Source organism: Rutilus rutilus, assembly GCF_951802725.1.
Source record: "Rutilus rutilus genome assembly, chromosome: 10".
Taxonomy (NCBI): domain Eukaryota; kingdom Metazoa; phylum Chordata; class Actinopteri; order Cypriniformes; family Leuciscidae; genus Rutilus; species Rutilus rutilus.
In genome coordinates, this window is record NC_140215.1 from 14164694 (window position 1) to 14192412 (window position 27719).

General features: G+C 37.2%; 1 protein-coding gene across 3 annotated transcripts; it reads left to right on the top strand.

Moving 5' to 3' along the window:
* The first annotated feature begins 262 nt into the window (after positions 1–262).
* ankrd44 (ankyrin repeat domain 44) lies at positions 263–27591 on the top strand. Of its 3 annotated transcripts, none has more exons than XM_084421455.1 (28): positions 263–761; positions 5891–5974; positions 7529–7607; positions 7886–7956; positions 8157–8357; positions 9842–9929; positions 11061–11203; positions 11289–11501; positions 11587–11665; positions 12049–12163; positions 12264–12346; positions 14119–14182; positions 15745–15813; positions 16412–16552; positions 17808–17873; positions 18950–19061; positions 19308–19379; positions 20895–21096; positions 21182–21269; positions 21745–21861; positions 22747–22967; positions 23074–23161; positions 23249–23332; positions 23470–23615; positions 23733–23815; positions 24374–24453; positions 24677–24768; positions 25091–25480. In XM_084421455.1, the coding sequence occupies exons 1-28, from the start codon at positions 735–737 to the stop codon at positions 25333–25335; spliced, it is 3153 nt and encodes a 1050-aa protein (XP_084277581.1). In that variant the 5' UTR covers positions 263–734; the 3' UTR covers positions 25336–25480. The 3 variants fall into 3 exon arrangements, with proteins under 3 accessions (XP_084277581.1, XP_084277582.1, XP_084277580.1); XM_084421456.1 differs by having other exon boundaries at positions 327–761; positions 14065–14182; positions 25188–27591; XM_084421454.1 differs by having other exon boundaries at positions 327–761; positions 14065–14182.
* The last annotated feature ends 128 nt before the right edge of the window (positions 27592–27719 follow it).

The following is a 27719-nucleotide window of genomic DNA, read 5'->3' on the forward strand; positions in this document are numbered from 1 at the left end:
TACAGAGGAGAAACAAAATAACAAAACCTACTATGGTGACGGAATAGTTCATGAATATTAATCAGGTTTTGGTGACGTTACTTCCTATTTTCCCTGAAGCATCCAGTCACATATCCTAATTAATATTCATGAAACAGTAGCTAATTCATAAGTCCGGTGTAGGATTTGTTAATTGGCCATCTCAACAGCGCCCACTTTGCCTCTCAGCCAATCTGTTACCAATGTCGGTACTTTATTAATATTCATAAGTCAGGACTTTGCCATAGTAGGATCTCGAAAATAGCAAGGGGAAGCATACAAAAAACGCTGACTTCCTGTATTTTCTTATAACGAATGAACACTTAACGCAGGACATAAGCGAGTGGGATATAATATCTGAAATCGGTATCGTTGTTGTTGCCACTGCTGTAAATGCGGATTGTTTACAGCAGCCCTCGCATCCTTTCCTCCCTCCCCTTTTCCTCTTTCCCGGAGCGCCGGAGCGCTGGTGGTGAGGCAGCGGCCACAGCTGCTCACGCTGACCGAAGATAGCGCCTGCAGACCCGGCCACGGCCGTCACATCACCCCGGGCCCCTGGAGGGTGCGATCCACAGCAAAGCAGGAAGCAAGCTTTTGATGCCACATCATTGTGCACCACCATCCTCTCGTGAAAAAAAGCGAACAGGCTCGTCTGGATTTGATTAATCCTCACCTCTAGGTCTTTTCAGGAGTTTGGATGTGCTGTTTCACATGATATGGCTGTTCTTAAACTAGTCGACCAGGTAATTGCACAATGTTTTTTGAATTAACAATATAGTTTTGATTGCAAAATGAACAGTTTAATTGGAGGATGTCATGTAGCTTATCTAACTGAGGGGTTTGCACATGATTAAATGTGATTTTCAATGAATGCATAAAATACATCATGTGATGCTCCATTTGCTTGCTACAGAAACTGCATGATGCATGTGCAGCACATGCATTGCGTGAGCCATATAAAAAAAAGGATTTTGACAGTTTGCTAAAACGACATTATTCTTGTTGGAAGATTAAGGTCTTCCTTGAAAGTCAAAAACGGTAACATCCTAAGCAATTCGTGCAAGTCGTTGTTCACATTTATTGCATAACTTGTGTAAGAAAAATGATCGGCTTTCGTCTAGAGAGAACAAACTTCCTGCTGTAGTGTGCTGTGATGCTGATGTTGATATGAATCTATCTAATCTGTACACCGATCCAGGTTTTGAGAAGATAAAAAATAAAATAAAAATCATTAGGCCTATATCATTATCAGCACACCTAGTCAGTTTTCTGTTTTAACTAGTGTAGTGTAAGTATTGTACCAATATATGGTTGAGCTCCACCCAGTTAAAGCTCATAGTCAAGTTCCTTTTTGTCATAAATATCATGATTGTTCACTGGATCCTTTGTTGTGATAGTAGCTGTAATTTAGGTTCCAACAATGCTTTTTGTTAGCAGCCTAGTTAGTAAAAGACTGAATTCATTGTCATTTGTATCTGTGAAATGTTGAATACTGCTGCTATATTTATGTAAGCTATATTACACACTTGGAGTTACATGTTACATATTTTGAGACTAGTCACCTCCGCTAATTGTTTGTTAGTTTATCATGTGTCATTTGGTGGGCAAAAAGTGAGAAGGTTTAGTTTTTGTGTCGAGTAGACCTATTTCCCTAACGGTCAAGCGATGCCCTTATATCTAGACACTTGCAAATGTTTTAGGAGGTTGTCCTTGCAACAAGCAACTTGATGTCTATCAGGGGCCCCATGGACTTCATGTCAAGGTCAAGAAGATTTTTCAGCTGTGAGAATGACATAATCTAAGTGTGCACTAAATCTTTGCACACTACACGGTTAAAAGAATGTTTCGGATTCAAACAAGTTACTCTATCGACAGCTTCATGTTGTTGATTGCCACAGAAAATAACCCCAACTTGACTTGTCCTTCAATTTGTAATAACAAACTAAAATTGTGTGTACAGTAATGCATTTACAAAAATGGAATGAGATTCCAGAGGGTTTAAAAGCAGAAGTGTTCAGATCATATTTTTAATATAGCACTTTAATTGATTTGTTCATATTTGAGCTGTATTCATTTTTTACAAAATGTAATCTTTTACAAAATGCAGTTGAGATATTAATTAAGTATGTTTAATGTATTTTTTTTTTTTACATTCACTTTATTGAAAATTTAGCTTTCTAAAGACTGGTCAAAAATCATGGCATTAATTGCAGTAATTTTATACATTTAATTTTTACTTTTTCTCAGTCAAAATATTTTTAATAAAAAAAAATATTTGTGGAAAAAAGTAATGTGCTAATCGCAGATGTGTACTTAATAAAAAGCTTAATAACAAGTAAATATGTTCCAGAAAATATTTTAATAGTTTGTTTTAGTATAATGATGATGTAAAGGCAAACTGTTTTTTTAATTTAGTTGTCTTCATAATATTAAATGTAATATTTTCCTCACACTGTAAATGGATCTTTATACATAGACATATACAGTTGCCTTTATATTTATCAATGAGTTCCCTCACAAGGGTATTATTGTAATTTGGGGGTCCTTAGTATGAAAAAGTTTGAAAACCCTTGGCCTAAATCAATCTTTAGTGGTGGTACAAGTGTTTTAGGTGGATGAACTTTGGTGTACTTCCGTTTATGCTTAAATAAAGCGTAAATGTAGGTATGGGAATAATTTACTGAGGGGAGTCGATTATTTTTATTTTTTTACTGTCATGACAAGAGTTGAAAGATTGGATAATACTTTTTACACATTTAGATTTTACATTCATTTATTTAGCAGACATTTTAACCAAAGAGGCTTAAAAATGAGGAACATCTCAAGTGTAGAATGTTGTAAAGTTGTTTAAGTCTTGTGGCAATAAAAACGGTATTTTAACGTTTATTCTGGCACAGTGCCTTTCCCCTTAGACGTCTGCATTAAAGTGCATTAATATAAACGCATGTCTTGTTTGTTTTTACAGACTTAGACACAAGTTTAAATATTTTTTTGTGTGGTAATTGACACCATGCCCTAGAACGTTTAACTTGCATTAAACCCATGACATTAAGTTAATATGTGACACTAAATGTGTTCGGAGCGTCAGTAATGTTTACAGTCATTTTAGTCTTGTGTACAGTTTGATTTCCATATTTTGCCCCAAAGAGGAAAGGAACAGGAAGTTGTTGAATCTCAACATTCCCCCCTCATGCTTTTTTTGTAGTCTCAGAGGGTTACATGACACAAGTTCAGAGAGCCAGAGAGAGAGGAAATAGAGGATAGTGTGTTTACTGCTTAGACTTCATCAGTGCTTAAGACTTTAGATGGTTGTGTTATGCTTTTCATGACATACATTAGTTTTTGATTTTTAAGGTAAAAATTAAACCTATGCATGGATGAATTGTTCATAGATAGATTGAGTGAATTTCCATTTCATGGTGTGACTTTACACATCTGGGAAAAAATACTGTCACAAGGAACTAGATTTCAGTTTTGCAGTTCATTTAAAATGAGACATCGGCAGTTCCTCATTTCTGCTGTTTCGAAGAAGAACCTGCAGTGTCAAAAGCCTTCATTGGCTAAGAAGAAATTTTAGCTCACTTATTGGGCGTAGAGGTAGATGATGGGAACGAGGAGTTGGGGGAAGGCCGTGTAGCCAAATGCATGTCAACAATGGCTTCAGTGTTGGAGCGTTTGGCTTTGGCATGGAGTGGTGCTGGGAGGTCGGGGAATGTCCTCATTTGTGATGAGCCCCGTCCAGATTGTGCGCTTGTGCCAGCGCTCAGCAATCTCGTCCTGAAGCTTTGCGGTGCCACAACACAGACAGCACTGTTGTCACCAGCTGTTGTGTTCTCTTTCAAGGGAGAGATGAGATGTGTGCTTGTGTATGCGATCAAGACAGAGGCAACATCTCATAGTGAAGAGAATTCAACACTGTGTCAATGCTCTCATAAAAGAGCTCAATAAGGATGGCCCGGTGCCAGTGTGAGAGACTTTGGGCCAGTGCTGTGTTGTAAATCTTACATTTGTTGATCTTGTGCATGTGTTTTTTTATGCCTTGCAAACTTTAATAAATATATATGTAATTTTTTTTTTTTTTTTTTTTTTTGCTGATTGAAATATGTCACCAAGAGAAGAAATTTTGGGGGTTCAATGGTGGTCTAATTATTAATGGTATTGTTTTTTTATATGATATCCTCTTAGAAAGTGCAGTTGCTCATATTTTGCTCTTTCATCGCTCAGGAGATGTTTCAGCTTGGTCTCAGATAAAACAAATTGTGGAGGAATGAAAATAGAAACTGAATTGAGACAAATGGTTAACTTGCAGTAAATGTGAGGTCACATTTATTGTTATTTGGCCAATTTTCACAGGCGATACACGATGTGTGCGTATATATACACACACACACACACACACACACATATATATATATATATAAGATTCATGAAAAGAAAAATGCATGAAATTGTTCTGCCTTTGGTTTTTTAGAGAGCTGAGTGACTTGAAATGACTAACAGAAATGACTGATGGCTTGTGGCGAATTGGCCCTGCAGAGATCGTTTTTTTTTTTATGGATGATGAAATGAGTTTGAAGTGAGTGGGTGTTAGATGGCCTGTTTCTGCAGCTGAAAATAGAGCAGATCTCAACAACACATCTCCTGTTGTCTCTACACCGAGTTTGTTTGTATGTGTGCATGATAAAGAAAAAGTCAAAGAGTGAAAGAAGCTTTTTGTTAGAAACATATTTTGAAAAGCCATAATGTAACTCCATTTACAGCTATCAGTTGATATACTAGGGTTTGCAATGTATGCTGATACACTGATAAGAGATTAACACAATCCTCATCCTTAGTGTTGAGCCCTGAAACACCCTGTGTGTAAATTTGCATGTTGGCTTGACTGCATGTGTTCTGTTGTATAGCGGAAGTGAAAATGCTTTCCACGCTTCCTCTGTGTCTCTTCTGAGAAGGTGAAAAAAAAAAAGCAACAGGAAGTGAGATGTGGGGGTTATTGCAGATAGAGACACTGGAAGGATAGATGCAGCCAAGTTTGGCTCAAACCACCTCTCCTCTCTTATCCCACGCGTGCATCAGATTATCATGCTTTTCATTGTGCTGCCATTAATGTTTGGAACTTGGCACTTGAATTCAAGAAAATAGCTGGAAAATACAGTTTATAAATATATTTGGGTTCAGTTTAGTCTTTAGTCTCCCTCCATAAACAAGGATTGAAGGTGATAATTATGTAAAGGAAACATGAGTTTAATTCAGTATGTGGTGCAAAGCTTCCTTGGGGCTCTTTGGGTCCTGATTTGGCCTCCCTGTAATGACGCCATTTTATGGAAATGGTGAGACTGTGTGGTTTCAAAGCCTACTTGTCTGGTTAGTGATTTGTGCTGAGAGAAACGGATTTGAAGAACTTATTTAACTGATTCTGAATGACAAACTTTTTTTAAGTTATTCCAAACATTGGGTTTGTTTAATTAACATAAATATATTCTAGATGACCACTTTTTCTTGGAAAAAAATGCAACACTTACCATTGCATAACCTGCTGCCACAATGTATTGGTGGTTGCAAGGTTTGTTGCTGTATGATACGAAGCAGTTCTGAGTGGTTTTTAGTGTGTTCCTATGTGGTTGCTGGGGCATTAGTAGGCGGTGTCCTTGGGTGTTATGGGTGGTTGCTAGCATTTGGGATTTGTTTAAATTTGTAACCTTAAAGGTGCAGTCACAACTGGAAGGTCAGTCTATCGTCAGGACTAGTGTCGCAATGTATGAATCGTCAATCGTATATCTATAGTCAATATAGCAACCAAGTTAATTTCAAACCAATGCTTCACGATTTTATTCTTTAATAACATTTTTAAATAATCTCTTGTTTTTCACAGCCACCCCTCATCCAAGCCATCTTTAATGGAGATCCCGATGAGATTCGTATGCTCATATGTAAATCTGAAGACATCAATGCACTGGTATGAATCAGTTTCTTCTGTTCTTCTTCTCACATGACTATATATCATCTCTTTGTTCCCTGCAGCACAATAGTTGAGAAACCCCATGGAAAACAGCCAGAGATTTATATACATTTGTCTCAGTAAAGGCAACAGGACACAAAACAGTTTTCAAGGCCATTCTTCTTCCAGAATATTTATTTATTCTGCTTGTCTATCTGTGTCCGCCCTAATGGCTCCAGCAAGAATTAGCTCGCTGTCTGAATGTTTTTTTTAAAAGAGCCGCTGGACCAAAGTCATGATTTTAGGCTGCATGTGCAAACAGGTTCAGACAATACACACGTTGAGATGTCACCACCACAAGTGTGTGAGCACATTAGTACACACTGACGTCCCCTTTAGTGATTGAAGAGAGCCAGTCAGTGCTTCTTTGTTGTGGATCCCTTGCATTGACCCCCCAGTCAGCATATTCATTTTAGAAGTGATCAAGTCTATGTCCAATTTTCCGTGAAAGCTTTGCAGTCCGCAATGGGACTTTTGAAAATGTACAATATTTTGAGGTTTAAAAATACTGGAATGTACTGTATAGGTCACATGAGTCTGGTTAGTATGACTCAGTCTTTCTAGCGCTGGTGTAGATTTCCAATTGAAACAGGAAGTTAGGGTAAGACACACAGAATGGTTTAGCCTATCCTTTTTTTTTATTAGCCGATAGCCAATGCTCGCTCTTGCTATGTGGTTATAGATGGTATTAAAGGGATATTTTGTCCATTTTATTGGACACAAAAAAATATACACCTCTAAGCGCAAGATACACTACCATTTAAACCAGGGGTGTCAAACTTAGTTCCTGGAGGGTCACTGTCCGGCAGAGTTTAGGTCCAACCCTAATTAAACACACATGGACCAGCTAATCAAGGTCTTCAGGATTACTAGAAACCAGTAAAGTAAAAACAGTAAAGATTGTAAAGACAGTAAAGACATCAATGATGCCTTAAAAAAAAAGATTTGTTGTGTTCTTTTGAACTTTTCATTCATTAAAAAATCCTGAAAAATGAAGTAGCACAACTGTTTTCAAAAACCATTTTAATAATAATAATAATAAATAATAAGATATGTTTCTTGAGCACCAAATCAGCATTTTCGGAAGGATCATGTGACTCTGAATACTGTAGTAATGACTGCTGAAAATTCAGCTTTGCCATCACAGGAATAAATTAGTTTAAAATATATTAAAACAGTAATTTTAAATTGTAATAATATCTCACAATATTACTTTTTTAACTTTATTTTTGATCGGATAAATGCAGCCTTGGTGATCATTGGACATCAAAAACATTTAAAAAATCGTACAGACCCCAAACTTTTGAACAACAGTCATAAATATTTATTCCTGGTAGAGGAAGACTGTAATTTCTAAATGTGTGTGAACTTTTGAGAATACACTAGCATATAGAGAGGTTCAAAGCTCACAGACATGTAGTAAAAGTACATGTAGTTAATTTTTAACATCATCTTCCCACTTTCTTTTTAGATGTGTCTCACTCGGTTTTTGTTTTTGTTTTTCTCTCTCAGGACCCTGATAAGCGTGCCCCCCTTCATGCAGCAGCCTTCCTCGGAGATGCTGAGATCACAGATCTCCTCATTGTGTCAGGTAAAACTGCTCTTTTTCTCTCTCCCTCCTTTCCTTCCCCACCTCCATTCCATTGTAGCTTTACAGCATCTCATATAATAATAAATGCATGTTCAAAAGCAATAAGGAATAGTTCACCCAAAAGTACCTTTCCAAACCCGTGTCTTGTATTACTATTATATAGTAAATGATGATAGAATTTAAACATTTGGGTGGACTATTCCTTTAAAAAATCCAGAGAATCTTTATATTTATTGTAGTTCTCATTGTTTAATGTGTCTTGTACCACTTCATTTTAGGGGCTCGGGTCAATGCCAAAGACAACATGTGGTTGACTCCACTCCACAGGGCAGTGGCATCACGTAGCGAGGTGGGCTTAGTTTTTAAACATATTTGAATGAGAAACAGCTGCTGTGGGATGTTGTCACGTGCCAGGATGCCTTTAAAACAATGCTATTCATATGCAGCAACTCTTGTGTGATTACAAAAGGGTTTTTTTCCAACCCTGGATGCTGATTGGTCAAAATACTTCTACAGCTGTGGCAATCGTTTTCTTTTGCACAAATCTAGGAGGCCGTTCGCGTGTTGATCCGTCATTCTGCCGATGTTAATGCACGGGACAAGAACTGGCAGACTCCGCTGCATGTCGCATCCGCCAACAAGGCCCTGCGCTGTGCTGAAGTCATCATCCCGCTCCTGAGCAGCGTCAATGTTTCAGATCGCGGGGGACGCACCGCCCTACACCACGCTGCCCTCAATGGACACACGGAGGTATTGCAAGCCGAGACTAAATATTTTTGCTTAATTCATAGCAATACAGAATTAGATCATATTTTATTTTGGTACAGTTTAACGCAATGTGTTGCAAGTCCAAAGGACTGAGGCAGTGACGCTCCAACTGGGCAATTGACTTTTAGATACAAAGTCACTTGCCCGCCCTTACAAAAAATAAGTATACTTCAAGTTCATTTATTAAGTATACTTAAGTAAAGTTCAAGTGTATTTTAAGTATACTTTATGTATTAAGTATACTAATATCAATGTACTAAAAGTATACTTGTACTTCAATACTACTTGGGACTACATTGGCCCACTTTTTAGTGTATAAAAGTATACTTTGTGTAACAGTAGTAAACTTTGAGTACACAACTAGTTTACAACTAAGTTTTTCAATTATACTGCAAATATACTACAAGTGAACATATAGGTAATGGTATACTGATAGTTTACTAGTCATATACGTGTAGCACATTTTTAGTTTATGAATGTAGACGCTGAAGTATACTCTCAGTAAACTGCTAGTTTATTAGTTTTATACTGCAAATATGCTTGCAAGTTTTCTTTAAGTGAACATAACATCATACTTATAGTTTACTATTTATATATTATTCTTGCACTTTAAGTATACTACTATGTTCCTAAATGGGTATCCTATTTGGGTGTTTAATGTTTGATGATCGCATTTGAGGATTTTCGTAAGCAATCTTCTATCAATTGTTTCTGCTTCTTCTTCACCTGTGTTTTGATTCAGAGATTCTGTACTATTCAGAAGATGCGTAATAGCGCCCCTCACCAAATAACAGTGAAAACATGGATAGCTGGAGAATTCAGTCAATGGTGGGGACGGTAGATTTGAAGTAAAGTCCTATGTACACTACCTGTGGACTAGGCTACACAAAATTTCACATACTCCGAATTAGGAACATATCAGTTTTTTTTTTATATCAATATTTTCAAACAATGTAAGTTTATAAGACAGTATGTAAAACAAAAGTATTTAGTAGGCTACTCAATCAAAAGAGTAAACACAACTACAAACAAAGTATACTTTTAAGCACATCTCAATAAAAATATTGAGTACGAGAATTGGCCTAATATTAGTATAAGTCAGTATAAGTCAAGTATACTTAAGTGCAATTTTAAGTATATTTCTGAGAAGTACATAAAAAGTAGACTGAAATTATTACTAATAGCACACTAATAATAATAAAAAAAATTGTGAGGGTGCTGCTGCTGCTAAATACTTCCCACACTGCATTGTCAACATAGAGTGACGTTTATTGAGCTCTCAACAATGCAGAATGGTTTAGAAAGTCATTATATAAATTGTGACACAAACACGCAGCACACAATAAGAGCATCAGGAGACCCATAATTACTGGTGCATTATTGGCTCATGCTTTATGCATTCTCTCCTCCATTTCTCCATCTCAGTCTTGTCACTGTTATTCAATTTCCTTTCTCTCTATCTTCAGATGGTTAGCCTTCTCCTGGCCAAGGGTGCCAACATCAACGCCTTTGATAAGAAAGACTGCCGTGCACTGCACTGGGCAGCATATATGGGTGAGGGAAAGGTCCTATAAAAACTGTGACATGTATGCCCTTGTTTTCTTTTGTTTTCATTGGGACACAAAAGGAGATGTTCATGCTGCTCTCTTCCATACAAATGTGAAAAATAGTTACGAGGGGGCTGATAAGCTCCAAAAAGGGCATAAAATCACCACTCAAGTAGTCCATACTACTTTCATACTAACTATAGTGTAATTGTTGTTAGAATGCAGTTAGAATGAATTTTTTTTTAAACTAGTTCGAAGCAGAATTCTTGGAGGTCTCCAAACATACACAGCAGCCTTTCGTTACTGAACGAATCATTTAAGTGAATAACCCATTCATAAAGACAGTCACTTGTTTCATTTTAGAATGAATCAGCCTTTTCTAACGAATCATTCAAATGCCACTTCAGATGCAGTTTCTGTGGCATCTCTGCTGTGCGGAATTGCATTTTGTTGATATTGGTTTCATATGATTGGTAATGACCTATAGTGCCTTATTATTCTAATTGAATTTATTAATTTAATATAAGAATTTGGCATAAAAGATGGGGTCAAAAAAGGGTCAAATATTGACCCTTTATAATTTCTGTTACTGCTGTGAACTAAACACAGTTTACTCTCTCACTGCAATATTATGAAAATGAAAATCTTTGGGAGTCAGTTTTCCACGTCAGGCCAAATGTTGTCTAATTGTCGTTATCAACAAAATCCCCCCAAAATATTGAGATATCATTACTAGTCAGTATCGACGCACACCCAAAAATGCGAATTATGTGCAATATTCCAAGTCTTCAAAAAGAAATTAGCACTTGCGAACAGTCATATTGGTTTTCCCTCAAACAATGGCATTGCTTCAGAAGACTTATATTATGTTGTGCACAAGTCGAATGGACTAGTTTATAGAGCTTTTATTGTGGTTTTTGTCCTTTTCCGAGTTTTACAGACCTTAGTCACTTTCTGATTTTGTTTTATGGAAAGAAGTCAACATTCTGGAAAACATCTCCTTCTGTGTTCCACAGAATCGGGTTTGAAATGACATGATGGAGAGTAACTAATAACAGATTTTTCTTTTTTGGGTGATCTGTTTAATTTGCTATATCTGTGTTTATGTGTTCATGAGCTCCTCTCTATACTCTTGCAGGTCACTTAGATGTAGTGTGTTTATTGGTGAGTCAAGGGGCCGAGATCAGCTGCAAGGACAAGAGGGGATACACACCTCTCCATGCTGCTGCTTCCAACGGTCAGATCGCTGTGGTGAAACATCTGCTTAGCCTGGCTGTAGAGGTACTATAGGATGCAAATAGATACATATAGGTAAGAGACCATTGGGTCATTGGACTGACCATTACACTGTATGCTTCACTCGTAGATAGATGAAGCCAATGCCTTTGGGAACACAGCGCTGCATGTGGCGTGTTTTAATGGACAGGACGCAGTGGTCAGCGAGCTGATCGACTATGGTGCTAATGTTTGTCAGCCAAATAACAAGGGCTTCACACCTCTCCACTTTGCTGCTGCGTCCACCCATGGTGCCCTGTGTCTGGAGTTCCTGGTCAACAGTGGAGCTGATGTCAATGTCCAGGTATGCCCAACTTGGACTAAATATAGACAGACCGTCCAAATCCTGTGTGCTGTATGCTAATAAACATTTTGTGATGTTTCCTCAGAGTCGAGATGGGAAAAGCCCTCTTCATCTGACGGCAGTGCACGGACGATTCACACGCTCCCAGACGCTCATCCAAAACGGTAAAGCTGTTTTTTAGCCGGCTGAAGGACCATTCACACAGAATGCATTTTTGCAGTTAAAATGAGAGACACATGTCAGTGGTAAAAAGGCAAGGTCTAGAGACACGTTTTTTAAAATATGAACTTCTTTTAACTTGAGGATCTCATTTTTAGAATGCCATGTCATGCACAAGAATCTGCAAAAAAAAGCAAGACAAGTTCAACGGCCAAACACGTCTGTCTACCATGTGTTTACATAGAAAAAGAATGGAAAATTAGCTCAGTGGAATGGAAAAGGTTCTGTGTGTATGGCCCCTAAAATGTCTGAATCTAAACTGCATTTGATTTTGATATGCACTGATTTGCAGGTGCATTGTGAGTACAGTTGTGTGTTTTTGATACAGGTGGAGAGATTGACTGTGTTGATAAGGATGGAAACACTCCGCTGCACGTTGCTGCTCGATACGGCCATGAACTTTTAATAAACACTCTGATCACGAGTGGAGCTGACTGCACCAGGTTTGACTCTGCATTTGGATCTCTGTTAAAAATATTGGTAAAGCATCATAACTTGTTGTCTCTGATAGACTCTTTCATTCTCCCCTATATTCTTCTGCAGAAGAGGGGTTCACGGCATGTTCCCCTTGCATCTGGCCGCTCTGAATGCTCATGCCGACTGCTGCCGGAAACTCCTCTCCTCAGGTACTAACTATGCCACCAAATCACACTAGTTGCACTGCATTAATATAACAATGTAAACCTAGCGGAAACCATTTTTGCTTAAAATGTGCTTGTAATGTACACATTAAGCTCAAGCAGAAAATGCAAGTTTGAATCTGACTCTGGACATTTCCTGATCCCATTCCTTTTACTTCTCCCCATTATTTCCTGTTCTTTCTATAGGACTTTACTTTACTCTACTGAAAGAAGTCTCTTATACTCACCAAGTCTGCATGTATATGATCAAATAGAGTAAAAAAAGTAATGTTGTTTAATCTTATTACAATTGATAAGATATATTCTATTTGAATATATTTTAAAATGTAATGTATACCTGTCATGACAAAGCTGAATTTTCAGCAGCCATTACTCCAGTCTTCAGTGTATGCTTATTATAAATAATTCTTATTATTATCAAAAAAAAAAAAATCTTGATTGCTTGATGAATAGAACATTCAAAAGAACAGCATTTATTTGAAATATAAATATTTTGAAACATAAATACAAAGCTCTGTCATGAAACTGTAGATGATAGGTCCTTAACTCAACCTGCTTGCAATCACATCATTCTCTATATGGCACTGCTGATTGGTTCCTGCTGTATCAGTAACCAATGAGCTCACAGGTTGAGCACCAACCAAGTTGCAGCATGCTTTCAGAAACCTCCACCTTCCCCAGCTCCATTTGTATAGATCTGCTATGGGTAATTCATGTACGCAATATTGTATAGCAGCAGCATGTCTTACTTGCAGAGTAGCAGATCTGGCGGAATAGCAAATCATCATTGTCATACCCATTACCATGCCGAACAGTCCGAGAGTTGTCATGACTGAAATGTCTTTACTGTCACTTTCAATCAATTTGATGATTTGAATAAAATAATTAATCCTTTCAGAATAAAATTATTTGCAAAGGTGTTAGATTTAATGTCATTGACCACATATCACACCAGGTCTGGGAGACTTTGAGCACTCGTTATTAAGGGCCTGTTTTGTATTTTGGTAACCTTCCCAGAAAACAGCAAAGGGAGGACCAAATCCATATTGATGCCCATGATTTTGAAATGAAATAATCAGTAATCACGCATACTTTTGTTCATATAGTGTTGTTGTCTATATTGAGATACAAGAGGGGACCAAGTACTGAACCAAGAGGTACCCCTCAAATTGATGTGACTCAGACAACCCTCCTCTTTAAAGAAATGCTTCATACTACTCTTTGTGTTAAATGCTGTTCTTCTTTATGTAATAAGGTTTATTCTGTGAGTTAAAGATATTTTGTCTCTGAAATGATTGGCATGAATTTTTCCTCATGTCTCTGCTGAAGTCTGGAATGCCCTAATTTCTGTGTGCTTGCTTAACTTGGACTCTTAATCATGGGATTGTTGTAGAGGAAACATGAGATTGAATGTAGATGCTGTATATCTGTACTTTTAAATCATTCTGTTTGATTGCACACATTTGTGTTCTCACCTGTGTGAGCGATGTGTGTTTGTCTTGTGTTTCCTTTGTGCACTGTCTTTGTTTTTCCTGCGCTAACATACTTTCTCTCTCTGTCTCTCTTTCTCTCACATTGTCTCTTTTTGGACTCCTTTTTCCCCATTTCATTCTTTCCCCCTCCTGCGGTCTGACACTGTGACTGTCTGCGTCTGATTGTGGGGGCACTGCATCCTTCCTCCCCATCTTGTCATTCCTCTACAGGACGGAGGTATAGCATAATGTGCCCTCTCAATAATGACTCGGTCCTGTCTGCAGGCTATCAAATCGATACACCAGACAACCTTGGGAGGACATGTCTACACGCTGCGGCTGCGGGCGGGTGAGTCTGTCTGTCCATAGCAGCCCTGTTAAATGTGGAAAAAAATACATGTCTAATAAGATGTGATCAGGTGTTGTGCTGGTGTTAGCTAAGCTTACTTTTCAAAAACATTTCAAAAATGCAATAAATAGGAAGAAACAATCTCTTATCCAGTCTGAAAAAAAATATATAATAAACTTAGCTTAGCTGAAATTAAAAAAGGTATACAGTACAGGTCAAAAGTTTGGAAATATTACTATTTTTAATGTTTTTGAAAGAAGTTTCTTCTGCTCATCAAGCCTGCATTTATTTGATCAAAAATACAGAAAAAAAAGGAATATTATGATATATTATTACAATTTAAAATAATTGGTTTTCAATTTATTATACTTTAAATTATCATTTATTTCTGTGATGCAAAGCTGAATTTTCAGGATCGTTACTCCAGTCTATCACATGATCCTTTAGAAATCATTCTAATATGATGATTCTTTATCAAAGTTGGAAACAGTTCTGCTGCTTAATATTTTTTCATAACCTGTGATACTTTTTTAGGATACTTTGATGAATAAAAAGTAAAAAAAAAAAAAAAAAAAGCAATTTTTTAAAAATAGAAATCTTTTGTAACAACAATATACACTACTGGTCAGTAATTTGGGGTCAGTATTTTATTTATTTTTTTAAATAAATCAATACTTTTATTCAGCAAGGATGTGTTAAACTGATAAAAAGTGATAGTAAAGAAGATTTATATTATTAGAAAATATTTTTTATTTTGAATAAATGCAGTTATTTTTAACCTTTTATTCATCAAATATATTAGGCAGCAGAACTGTTTCCAACACTCATAATAAATCAGAATATTACAATGGTTTCTAAAGGATCATGTGATAGACTGGATGTCACATGTGACACTGAAGACTGGAGTAATGATGCTGAAAATTCAGCTTTGCATCACAGGAATAAATTATTTTTTAAAGTATATTCAAATAGAAAACTATTATTTTAAGTTGTAATAATATTTCACAATATTACTGTTTTTTTTTTTTTCTGTATTTTTGATCAAGTAAACGCAGCCTTGATCTGCCATATTGAGCATTGCTATTTCTTCCTTTTGTTTTTCTTCAAGAGGTCTGTCTAGTTCCTTATTCTGTTTCTGATTGGACCTTCTTTTGTAAGTGCAATTATATTATGTGGAATGTGATACAAAATGTAGAAGTCTTTAAGTTATATATACCCAAAAACAATACCTAAAAATGCATGAATACAATATCAAAACTAATTATTAAATTAATATAAGTCTAAACACCTTTTCACTTTTCACTTACACTACCGTTCACAAGAACAGCATTTACATCTTACTGACCCCAAACTTTTGAATGGTAGTGTACACACATTTCTTAGGACTGTTCACATTACCTACAATTTATTGTAAATGAAGCTGATTGAGCAGTGTTCTATATACCCAAAAACAATACCTAAAAATGCATGAATACAATATCAAAACTAATATTTACCCCGTTGTCCATTGTTCAGACAAATAGCAGTATTGTTTGACCTCTCTCACTCTCTCTCTCTCTCAGTAATGTGGAATGTGTGAAGCTACTACTTAGCAGTGGAGCTGATCATAACCACAGGGACAAACATGGAAGGTGAGTTATGGGTAAATATGAGACATGTACATCAGGATAATTGCTCATTCACTTTTCATGCCTGTGCTCACTTCAGCTGCAGTTAAAGTACTGAATCTTCTACATAGACAATACAACATCTGCGGTATTCATTGCATTAAAGGGGAACATTTAATATTTTCTAAAATCATTAAAAAAATCATTTTTTTTATTAAGCATTAATAATAATTAAATATTTGAATTGCATTTAGACAAAAAACTATTTTTTTCAAGTATTTTAAAATGTCGGCTTAAAGGAAAACTCTTATTTTTGGAATACAGTAAAAATTTAACGACGTTCAGATTTCATAGCATTTTTAACTTGATCATTTTATAAATAAGTTTTAAGTCATATATTATAAGTTTCATTGTCATATGATAGGTGAAGATTAAATAATTTTTCAGGAAGAGTAGTAAGTGCAAAATTTAACTCAAATCTCAAGCTTTGTACAACTATCACTGCACACATTAAATTATATCATTCCCTTTGTACACATTTTTTTGTACTCTAAACTTTTATATCATACTCAAATTTTGTCAACTTTATTTGAACTCTCTCTTTTATTATGGCTGTTGACAGGACCCCTCTCCACTATGCGGCAGCTAGTCGACACTTTCAGTGCTTGGAGACTCTGGTGTCCTGCGGTACCTGCATTAATGCCACTGACCATTGGGGGCGCTCTGCTGTGCACTACGCTGCTGCTTCTGATCTGGACAGGAGGTATACACATTTACACAAACAGCCACATCTGTGATTTCCTCCTTCAAGATTCAGTTAAAAAATGGATTTGGCAAATATTGCGTTTTCAGTAATAGACTTATAATGGGAGCTCTTTGGGGCCTGATATTCAGAAATGTTTGAATGCAAAAAACCTGCAGCTCATCAGTCTAAATCATCCTTCACCCTAATCATAGTTTGTTCTTGTGGGTTCTTGGGGGTCAAAACATCCCCACATCATTTTTTTTTTTTACAGTGCACAAATGGAGCTAGTTGTGGCCAAACAACATGTAATTGATGCATGTCTAACACAATTAAATGATGTAGACAACAGCAGCTGTAGTCTAACAGCAGGTGAAATCGAGTGCACTGCCAGTCCCCATCTCTATAGACTGCTTGCAGCTACAGTAACGCATATATCTATGTTACCATGGCAACCACAGGCTATTTTTAAGTCTCATGTCATTGGGATAGTTTATGTGCCAAGACAGGGGTTCAGCGTCAAGTTACGGAAACACCTTTGTGCTTAATTTAAGTAGATTAGCTGCCAGATTTCACTGGCACAAAAAAATTGTTAATGAGTTGGTAACTGTAGTTTCTGACATTGTACCATAGAAACATTTGAATTAATAAAGTTTAATTTTGGTAACACTTTATTTTACAGTGTCCTTATTACACGTTACATGTAGTTATTACTACTCGGTAATTAAATGTATAATTACACTTTAACACAGACATCTTAAAATAAAGTTTGTATAACCTTGTTTTTTTATACTAAGATACCCCAGTTTTATTGCACCGATATAAATGATTAAATTATATATTATATTTATATAAATATGTAAACTTTTTAAAATTATTATTATTAATTACAAATATGTGTGATTTTTATAATGAATTAACAGGGATGTTATTTTTCCATATGGATACGGATTTCCGTATTTTCCGACCTTAAAGCTATGATAATCTATTATTATAGTGATTATTATAAATACTGGATTTTTTATTTTACGTGGGGGGAGGGGGGCATTTTCAATTAAGGGGGGTCAATTAAGATATTAATTGCTGTCTTAAGCTGATCACATGCCTGATCACATTTAATATTGTAAAAAAAAAAAAAAAAAAGCATCAGTTAAACACAATATAATTATATTGTGTTTAACTGATGCTTTTTTTTTTTTTTATATATATATATATTTAAAACAAATATTCGATTTATTGTAGGAGAAGTGACCTTGTGTACATGTTTTCTCTGAAGGCGGCGTGTGGTTCTGGAACCAGAGAGTGACGGTGTTCAAGCTGAGAGGGAGAAGGAGGCAGCTCTGTGAGTTCTCTGGTCCATGTCTGCTCAGCCTCATTTATACGTGTGCTGCTCTGATGCAAAAACACTGGATATTTGTGTCTGTGCGCATCTGTAACCTCATCATTTTACTGTCTGGGACAACCTTAATGTACTTTTCCCTTTTCAACTTCCACAGTAGAGCACATACATAATTATGCTTAATCCCATGCATGTATACATACAATGTACACACATAAATGCATACGGTAGCCTTACCTCCGTGGAGTGCGTACAAAATGTTTAATGCACTGCTAGCCGTGTATTGCCTCAACTGTTATTGATGTTTGCAGCGCAATATTTGACCAGAAGGGTAAAAATGACGGTTATTTTCATCAGTTACGGCTCATTAGATCTAGCATTCTGCCCGCTTTGAATCAGTCACAGAGATAAAGTGGTGCGTAAGATTACATTTATATCAATGAATGTTTTACAGCATTTATTTGAATTATTGAGAGAGAGAGATGCGTGTGTGAATTACCTGTCTGTTCGGCGTCTTTCTCTGTTAACAACGAAGCTGTGAGTTAAAACCAGCAATGTAACCCCTCGATGCTGAACAATATAAAGTAGCGATTCAGTAGCCAAGCTATTTTATTAATAAAAGTCTCTGTGCTCCTGAATGTTTCTGTGTGCGCACGGCGCTGTCTCCAAGTGATGTATGCGTTTGTGTGCTTATACGGTGCAAATGATGTATGCGTGTGTTTGCTTCAATGAAAACAGCGCAATAATATTGAACCGTAATTAAAACATAGTATACTGTATATGTAAGCAATAAGGTACAAGAGGCTGTGATTTATGGTGAATAAGTCATGGCTAAAGGGTGTTTTTATTTATTTATATTTATATATATATATATATATATATATATATATATATATATATATATATATATAAATATAAAACACACACACACACACACACACACACACACACACACACACACACACACACACACACACACACACACACACACACACACTTATGTATAGAAGTATGTATGTATGTATGTGTATATGTTTGTTATACCAGTTTGTTAAATATATCTTTATATTTGCGTGTAGGTGTCTTGAGTTCCTGTTGCAGCACGGTGCCGGCCCGTCACTTAAAGATAAACAAGGCTACAGTGCCGTTCACTACGCTGCAGCGTACGGCCACAGACACTGTCTGAAACTGGTGAGGACACAAACATTTCCAGTGTGTGCCTCAGCGCACTTCCTAGATTTAAATGTGTAACCTAATATGCAAATGAATTAAGTTTGTAGTTTCATTGTTTGTAGTAAAATGATATGCGTGTTAATGCCTGCAATTTGTTTAATTTGTCAGTGCAAGAATTAATGTGGTCCTATTAAATTTAGATTAGTTTTTGAATTAGGTTTATTGAGAACAGCTGTAATTCAGACTTTTCAAATTTGATTTCAGCTTTTGGACAGAGATGAGAACCATCCAGATGAGATGGAGAACAGCCAAACCAGAAGTCCACTGCATCTGGCTGTAAGTCCAAGCACCTTTTCATTTTTCACTCACACTACCGTTCACAAGAACAGCATTTATTGGAAAAATATATATATATATTTTGTAACTATTGTCAATTTTGATTTAATGCATCCTTGCTGAATAAAAAATATTTTTTTTATTTTTATTTTACTGACCCCAAACTTTTGAATGGTAGTGTACACACATTTTTTAGGACAGTTCACATTACCTAGCCTGGCTAACGTCAGACCTCTTTCTCATTGAGACGTGGTCTGGGAACCACATGTTCATTTTCTCGTATTTGAGGCGTGGTTTACGAATGCCCAGAGCCGTTTATTGGGCGATACGAATGTCTATCAAATGCGCCTGTACGTAGCTCATAGCCAATCGTTTCAATTATACCAGATGACGTATGTAGAGCGACAGAAATTCGACGAGGAAGAAGACGATGGGTCAAAGATTTATGTGTACACGATGGCGTTCAGCGAATATTGCCGTCTAAACTACTTAGAACACTATCTAAGGCTGCATCGAAAGGTCATTTCGTGTCTAATGCCATGTTGGATCCATAGATATAAACAAACTGCTTCGGTGTGTCGCATAGACGGCGTCATCTTGCTGCTCCCTCCCCGTTCTGTGATTGGTTCCCTTTTTGAGGGGAAAATCTGGTCCATGGTGTCCAGGCTGCCTAGCAGCGTGAATAAAATCGCGCTGCGCGCAAGGCAGCATGGGGAAACCCAGGCTACACATTACCTCCAATTTATTGTAAATGAAGCTGATTAAGCAGTGTTATATATATATATATATATATATATATATATATATATATATATACCCAAAAACAATGCATGCATTTAAGCTAATTATTACCCCCTTTGTCCATTGTTCAGACAAATAGCAGTATTGTTTGACCCTCTCTCTCTCTCTCTCTCTCTCTCTCTCTCTCTCTCTCTCTCTCTCTCTCTCTCTCTCTCTCTCTCTTCTCTCTCTCTCTCTCTCTCTCTCTCTCTCTCTCTCTCTCTCTCTCTAACAAGCATCTCAATGGCTATCGTTCATAGTGTTATTGATTTAAAGAAACCCATCTGACCACCTAGTAGATTCCAAGAAAATCCACATAGCAACATGCTAAAAACAAAACACCTTAATAATGGCATCCCAGCTGACAGGGAATGTTCTCAGAACTTTGGATTACGTTCTAGCAAGGTTCTCTCAAAGTTATGGACAAACATTATTATTATTATTATTATTATATATATATTATTAACTTTAAAAGTTAAAGAATGCTTACAGAATGTTCCCATATTTTTTGCAAAATGATCAAACGAAATTTTCCCTTAACATTCAAACCATTTAAAAAAACTTGATGTTTTAAACGTTCAGAGAACATTCAGAAATAACTTAATAGGAACATTAGCTAAATGTTTTTAGAACATATTTTTGTTTGCTGAGATAGCAATAAAACACCAATATTTGTTGGTGACATTTTCAGACAGTTAATCTTCCACGTTGACAAGTGCATATGTCTGTGTCCAGGCATACCATGGTCACGCACAGGCTCTAGAAGTGCTCTTGGAGGGTCACTGCGAGGTGGATCAGGGGGATGAGGTGGGTCGGACTCCATTGGCCCTTGCTGCCCTCAGGGGCCACAACGACTGCGCTCTCACACTTCTGAGCCACGGGGCCTCGCCGAGAAGCAGAGATACTACACGAGAACGTACACCCATCCACCTTGCAGGTATTGCACCTATGCGTGATGGAAATTACACAATTGTGCATTTTTCTTTTACAATTTTAAATTTAAATACACTGATTCTTTCCAGTAATGAATGGTCATACATCATGTGTGCGTCTCCTGCTGGAAGACTCTGATAATGCAGATCTGGTTGACACAGCGGACTCTCAGGGACAGTGAGTGATTCGTTTATTAACTATTTTGGAGTGGAATGAGTGTGTCATCAACAGTGTTAAGCTAAAGTAGTTAATTACATTCAAGCTAAAAAAATAAATAAATAAGGAGTTACTCATAAGTCACTAACTACATTTAGTTATTTTTTAAAATTACTATGCATCTATTAAATTCATTAAAAACAACATAACTATTTTTCTGCAATAAATAAATATTGGAGTGCCAACAAAAAAAGTCAACACACTACATACTAACACTTTAGTAATAAAGTGAATCAACTCACTAATTTATAGACCATAACTAAATCAACAGTTATGAACAGCTGTATTTTAAGATAGAAAAATGTGCCTAAGAACTTATGGGAAGACTATTGATTGATTGAAGTGATGTTTAATTGAAATCAAAGTGCACTGGAGAGACACACATTGTTGCGCTTGAGATTGCATTAATGTACACACATACTGTGTGTATTTGCAGGACCCCTCTAATGCTGGCAGTAATGGGGGGTCATGTGGACGCTGTGTCTCTTCTGTTGGAGCGTGAGGCCACTGTAGACATGACTGATCATCAGGGTCTGACTGCTCTACACCTGGGGTGAGTTTCCTGATCTTGTCAACTGTGTTGAAGTCCTAGATATGCAAGGACTTTTACTTTATTTTGGTGTTGATAGTAATGCTAATAAAATAAAATACTAAATCTACAGTAAATGTATACAAACATTTAGAGCAGTGGCCTAATGGTTGACGCACAAACTCCAGACATATTGATTCCTTGCAATTTATACACACTGCCGTTCAAAAGTTTGATGAGGTCATGAGATTTTAAAAAATATATTTCATATATAAATATAAGTCTCTTATGCTCACCAATGCAAAATTTATTTGATCAAAAATACAGTAATATTGTAAAACTGTATTAAAATTTAAAATAACAGGTTTGCATTTTTTTAAATGTAACTTATTCCTATGATGGCAAAGCTGAATTTTCAGCAGCCATTACTCCAGTCTTCAGTGTCACATGATCCTTCAGATATCATTTTAATATGGTGTTAAAATAGTGATGGTGAATAAATAAAATGGTGTTGTGCTGCTGAATATTTTTTAGGAAATGTGATCTTCCTGATTTTCCAGGATACCTCAATGAATAGAAAGAATAGCATTTACAATATAAATATTTTGTAACATTGTAAATGCCTTTACTGTCACTTTTGATCAGTTTAATGCATCCTATCTGAATAAAAAAAATAAAATAAGAGTAAAGTTTATAAAGACAGACACTATAGCATATCTTAAGATGTACTCTTATTTGGTTGTCATGACTTATGAGTTATTTTATTCATTAATTTATTTATTTATTTCTCTCTCTCTCTCTCTCTCTCTCTCTCTCTCTCTCTCTCTCTCTCTCTCTCTCTCTCTCTCTCTCTCTCTCTCTCTCTCTCTCTCTCTCTCTCTCTCTCTCTCTCTCTCTCTCTCTCTCTCAGCTCTTGTGTGGACAGGAGGAATGTGTTCAGTCCCTGTTGGAGCTGGAGGCATCGGTGGTACTGGGGGACTCCAGGGGTCGGACAGCGATCCACATGGCTGCAGCGAGGGGTCACGCATCCTGGTTGAGCGAATTGCTCAATATCGCATGTTCTGAACCCCCAATGCCCCCATTGCGAGACAACCAGGGATACACACCCTTGCACTGGGCCTGTTACTATGGTTAGTTTTAACAGTCTCCATTATGAGTTTAACAATATGCTTTTAATCATGAGTAAACAGAATGCAATTTTTGAAGTATGGTGGACTAGCATTGTCTGTGTTATAGGTCACGAAGGCTGTGTGGAGGTCATACTCGAACAAAAAGACTTTCGTCAGTTTGATGGGAACCCCTTCACTCCGCTGCATTGCGCTGTGTATGTCTGCTGTGAGATTGTCTTCATCTCTGTCATCTGTTGCACTTTTCTTCTCCGTTTCAACTTTCTGAATCTTCTGCCTTGCAGGGTCAATGACCATGAGACTTGTGCCACCCTTTTATTAGAAGCCATGGGATCAAAGATTGTAACTTGCAAAGACTCCAAGGGCAGGTTAGCAACAGTCCTATGCTAGAGATAATATAATATAATAGAATTGTACCTACAGTGGCTCCAAAATTTGAACAAATATAATAAACATGAGCCAGTGGAAATTATTTTAAAGAAGAACTGTTGTCTCGGTTTATCAGGACACCTCTCCATGCTGCTGCATTCGCTGGGCACATTGACTGTGTTCAGTTGCTCCTGGCCCATAATGCATCTGTGGATGATGTTGACCAATCAGGGCACAGTGCACTGATTATGGCAGCAGAGAAAGGAAGAGTTGAGGTTGTAGGTATGTATTCTTCACCATGTTTTTCTTCTCCTCTTTTGCATTATGCCTCTGTTCATTTGTATAAAAGCGTTATGAAAATGAGCTCACTCATGCAAAGTGTGGCATGTGTTTTAACAGAAGCTCTGCTTACTGATGCCAATGTGAATCTCAGTCTGGCTGACCAGAAGGGCAATACAGCACTTCATCTAGCCTGCAGTAATGTAAGTAGAGCCAATTGCATGCCAGGTTCATCAGTCCCTATAATTTTATAGTTTTACCCTATAGTTTCAGCAGTGGTGCAGTGATCTTTGAACATAAATCATATCAAATCCCAGGCCTGGCATTATTGGTTTCATTATATGGCTGTCATTCTCTGGGAATGGTCCCATTTGTGCAAATTTATCTTAAGCTTTATTTGATGTTAAAATCATATTTTAGCATTTTTAATGCAACTTTTACTATAGATTTTTCATGGGAAAAAATTTGTAAATTAACATCAAACTTTTTTATATTATCTACTCACTCCAAAATCATATTTAATTTGTATTTAATAATTTGGCCTTCTTAAAAACAGGACAATTTTTTGAAATTTGTAATGTATGTATGACAGTTCTCATGGGGTTTCCATTAATATTACTAATATTTATTATTACTATGAAACAAAAAATGATGCCAGATATGAAAACAACCATTGCAGACAGTATTTTTGAATGTTTTTGTTAATCCATTACCTGATGTCTTCTAAAGATGATTTTCTTGTTCTGTCTGCTTTTTTCCAGGGAATGGAGGAATGTGCATTGCTCATTCTTGGAAAAATTCCAGAATCTGCCCTCGTTGCTACAAACGCTGCACTGCAAACGTGAGTTCCCTTCCGCATTACATTACATATTATGTTTACATCTATGCATTTCGTAGTTGCTTTTATCCAAAGCGACTTGCATTGCGTTGAAGGAATACATTTGATCAGTTCATGGATTCCCAGGCAATCGAACCTGTGACCTTGACGTTGCTAGCAGCACCATGCTCTTATATATTAATAAAGCAGCAATTGATCCTCACTTGTTTCTCATTCACTCTCTCAGACCTCTCCATTTGGCTGCTCGCAGCGGGATGAAGCAGACAGTGCAAGAGCTGCTCTCTCGTGGGGCCAGCGTTCAAGTACTAGATGAGAATGGTGCGTCTGAAATCTCAGCAGATTTTGTTCATGCGTAGATTGTCAGTGTATGTGCATCTGTCTGTGCCAGTCTTCTTTTATTAGTGCCGTAGAAGCTTTTGCCAAAGCAGTGGCTGTGTTTCAAAGCTTTGACGGTGTCATGCGTGTCCCCTTTTGCCCCCCCCAACCATGTGTTTGGCTTCCTGACTAGTGAGGCACTATTGGAATGCCGCTTTCGTCAATCACCTCCCCACCACTGTCCTTTTGTTCCACTGCTCCGTCCCTCCCTTCACCTCTTTCTGCTATCCTGTCTCTTTCGCTCTTTGGCTGTCTTTCCACGCAGGTCTCACCCCTGCTCTGGCTTGCGCTCCCAGCAGGGAAGTGGCTGACTGCCTGGCTCTCATTCTGGCTACCATGATGCCTTTCTGCTCCCCTTGCAGCTCTGGAACTCCTTCCCCAGGCGCCCTGCTGAAATCTCTGCCCCGCCAGGCCAAGAGTCCCCAAGGCCCCCGCAGTCCAAGGGACCCCTCCGGTCCCTCCAGCGAGGGCACGACCACTGAAAACGACTCGGACTCAGAGACATTTTGACCCCGGCTCCTCCTAGAGGCGCCCTTCATAGTTTTCAAAGCACATATTGTCATGAACCTTACAGAAGTTGTACAGATTTTTGATTATGGAGTGCAGCCTCTACAACAAGAGATTATGAAACATGACATAGTACACTTGGTACGCTTTTGTTTTGCCACACTTGTTTGCACAGGAGATTTTTTTCGAAAGCCATTTTAATCACTTTAACACAGGATGATTGAGATCGCCAAATGTTGACCGACTTCTCACGCTTGAAGTACGGTAATGTATAGTGTGGCGTGGTCTGTCTTAATCTGTGGACTTTTGAAAGCACAAACCCTGCACAAGGTGAGGTCACAGTCATTTCACTCCTGTTGTCACTGTGGGACCAATCAAGAACCAAGAAATCACATTTTTGAAACAACAGGGGAATAATTGCCATCACTGCATCAACGTCACCTAGTATTTATTTGTAAGAGCAAAGGCTGGAATACACTACGTGACTTTGGCACAGATTTTTGCTGATTTAAGTCTGGACAATTTGTCAAAAGTCAGAGCCAGTGTGCAGATTTGACTTGACAAAAAATCACATTGTATATGATGGGCACAGACAACTGACTTTATTGAGACACAGACAAACAGACACGCTAAATAAACAATATAGTATTACTGTTTTACTATGGTTGATGCGCTGAGCCGCCATATTGGATTCTGAAGTCAGGGTTGTTGCGGTTTCCCAGATTTTCCCACTTGCAACTCTGACTTGAGGGGGCATTCCACTTAAAAGTTCCTACTTGGAACTTGGAACTTCCCACTTAAATGGAATCCACCATAAGATTCCATCCAGTCTGAGAATATCAAACATGTTTGATATTTTGAACCCATTTTACAGCACATTGTTTTCATTTGTCATTCATCTCCCAACAAGGCGCATGTGTCTTTATGAGTTTGTGTTCGGAGTGACTTTAAAATCTAGCAAGTGTGTGTGATCCTCATTTTAATGCCCAGTGTTTCTCTGTAACCATCTACAAAGTCTGCAAGCGTATGACGCCTATGTTTTAAAATCTGTTTAGATTTGAAAAGTTGTGTAGTGTATTCCAGCCTTTTGACTGCAAGTCCATAAAACCCATTGTAATGTGATGAAAATCCAATGCAAGTTTTCCATTGTCCAGATCGTACACCAGTTGTACTTTACACATTGAATTTGACACATTGTGAATAGAAGGCTCTTGAGATTTATATTGTAAAGAAGAGCATTTTTATGCTATAGATCTAAGTAGATTTCTAGGCCTTGATGGTCTAATCTTAAGTCTGACGCTTTTGGAGAGTGACACTTTGTCACTCAGTTCCTTCTCAGACATAGAGACAGTGTTCAAATAATACTTCTATTCAGGTTGAATTTTAGATTCTAGTGAGAGGACATGGCATGTTATGTGAACCAGGATGTTTTCAAGCCTGTACCAATATTTATTTACATTTAGATAACAATGGTACTACAATTGTATGCACTTATGTATAGCAGTAAATAGGAATAGTTCATCCCTAAATAAAATTTCTGTCATTATTTACTCATGTTGTTAAAAACCTAAATGTGTCTCTTTCCATACAGCTCCAAAAATGACAGAAATACCTCCAAAAAGAACTATGTACTGTATTCCAAGTCTTCTGAATTCAAATGAAAGCTTTGTCTGAGAAAGAGCTCCTCTTCAGTGAGCTGTTGGTACTGGATCATTGCGTTAGTGAATTGAACTCAAGAACTGAATCATGAAAACAAATCATTTAGTTTGTTTTGTGAATCAAATCAACCAATTCATTGAAAATAACCAGTTCAAAAGAATGATTTGTTCACTAATTGAACTGATCCGGTGACCTCACTGATAAAGTCACAAAAGTTATCAGTCAATAATGACTTAAATTTCAGTCTCTTCCTCTCTCAAAATTATTGTAGGGCTTTAGAAGACTTCTCCTTTTGTGCTCCATGAACAGAAAAACAACACCGGGGTTTGTAGTGACATGAGTGGGAGTAAATAATGACAGAAATTGCATTTTGGGGTTAACTATTAATTTAACATTGAATCCAGAACTATGAGTAACCTACCCTTTTTTCTTTCCTTTCTTTTGCACTGGTTGAAAATTAATCCTTTTAAAACAGATTTCTAACATGCTTTTGGGGGATCTCAGAAAGAGTGTTTATTTGCTTTCAAATTTGAATCCATTTTGCTTCAAAAGATAAAGAGCTTTTAGTGAAGATGATGTTGCTGGTCAGAAACTTTCCAGAAAATTCTAAATGAAAATGTAAACCACTGTTTATCTGTTTGCCTTTGTCCACAATGTGCCAGTTTCTCGGTGTCCAGTGCCTTGTTCTGCATTTTCAGAGTTTGTTAGATTACATCAGTGTGCATTTG

Coding starts and splice junctions, on each gene's coding strand:
- ankrd44 (XM_084421454.1), top strand. CDS start 735: ATGGCTGTTCTTAAACTAGTCGACCAG. Junction 7,608..7,885: donor AGATCTCCTCATTGTGTCAG/GTAAAACTGCTC, acceptor ACTTCATTTTAG/GGGCTCGGGTCAATGCCAAA. Junction 14,183..15,744: donor CACGCTGCGGCTGCGGGCGG/GTGAGTCTGTCT, acceptor TCTCTCTCTCAG/TAATGTGGAATGTGTGAAGC.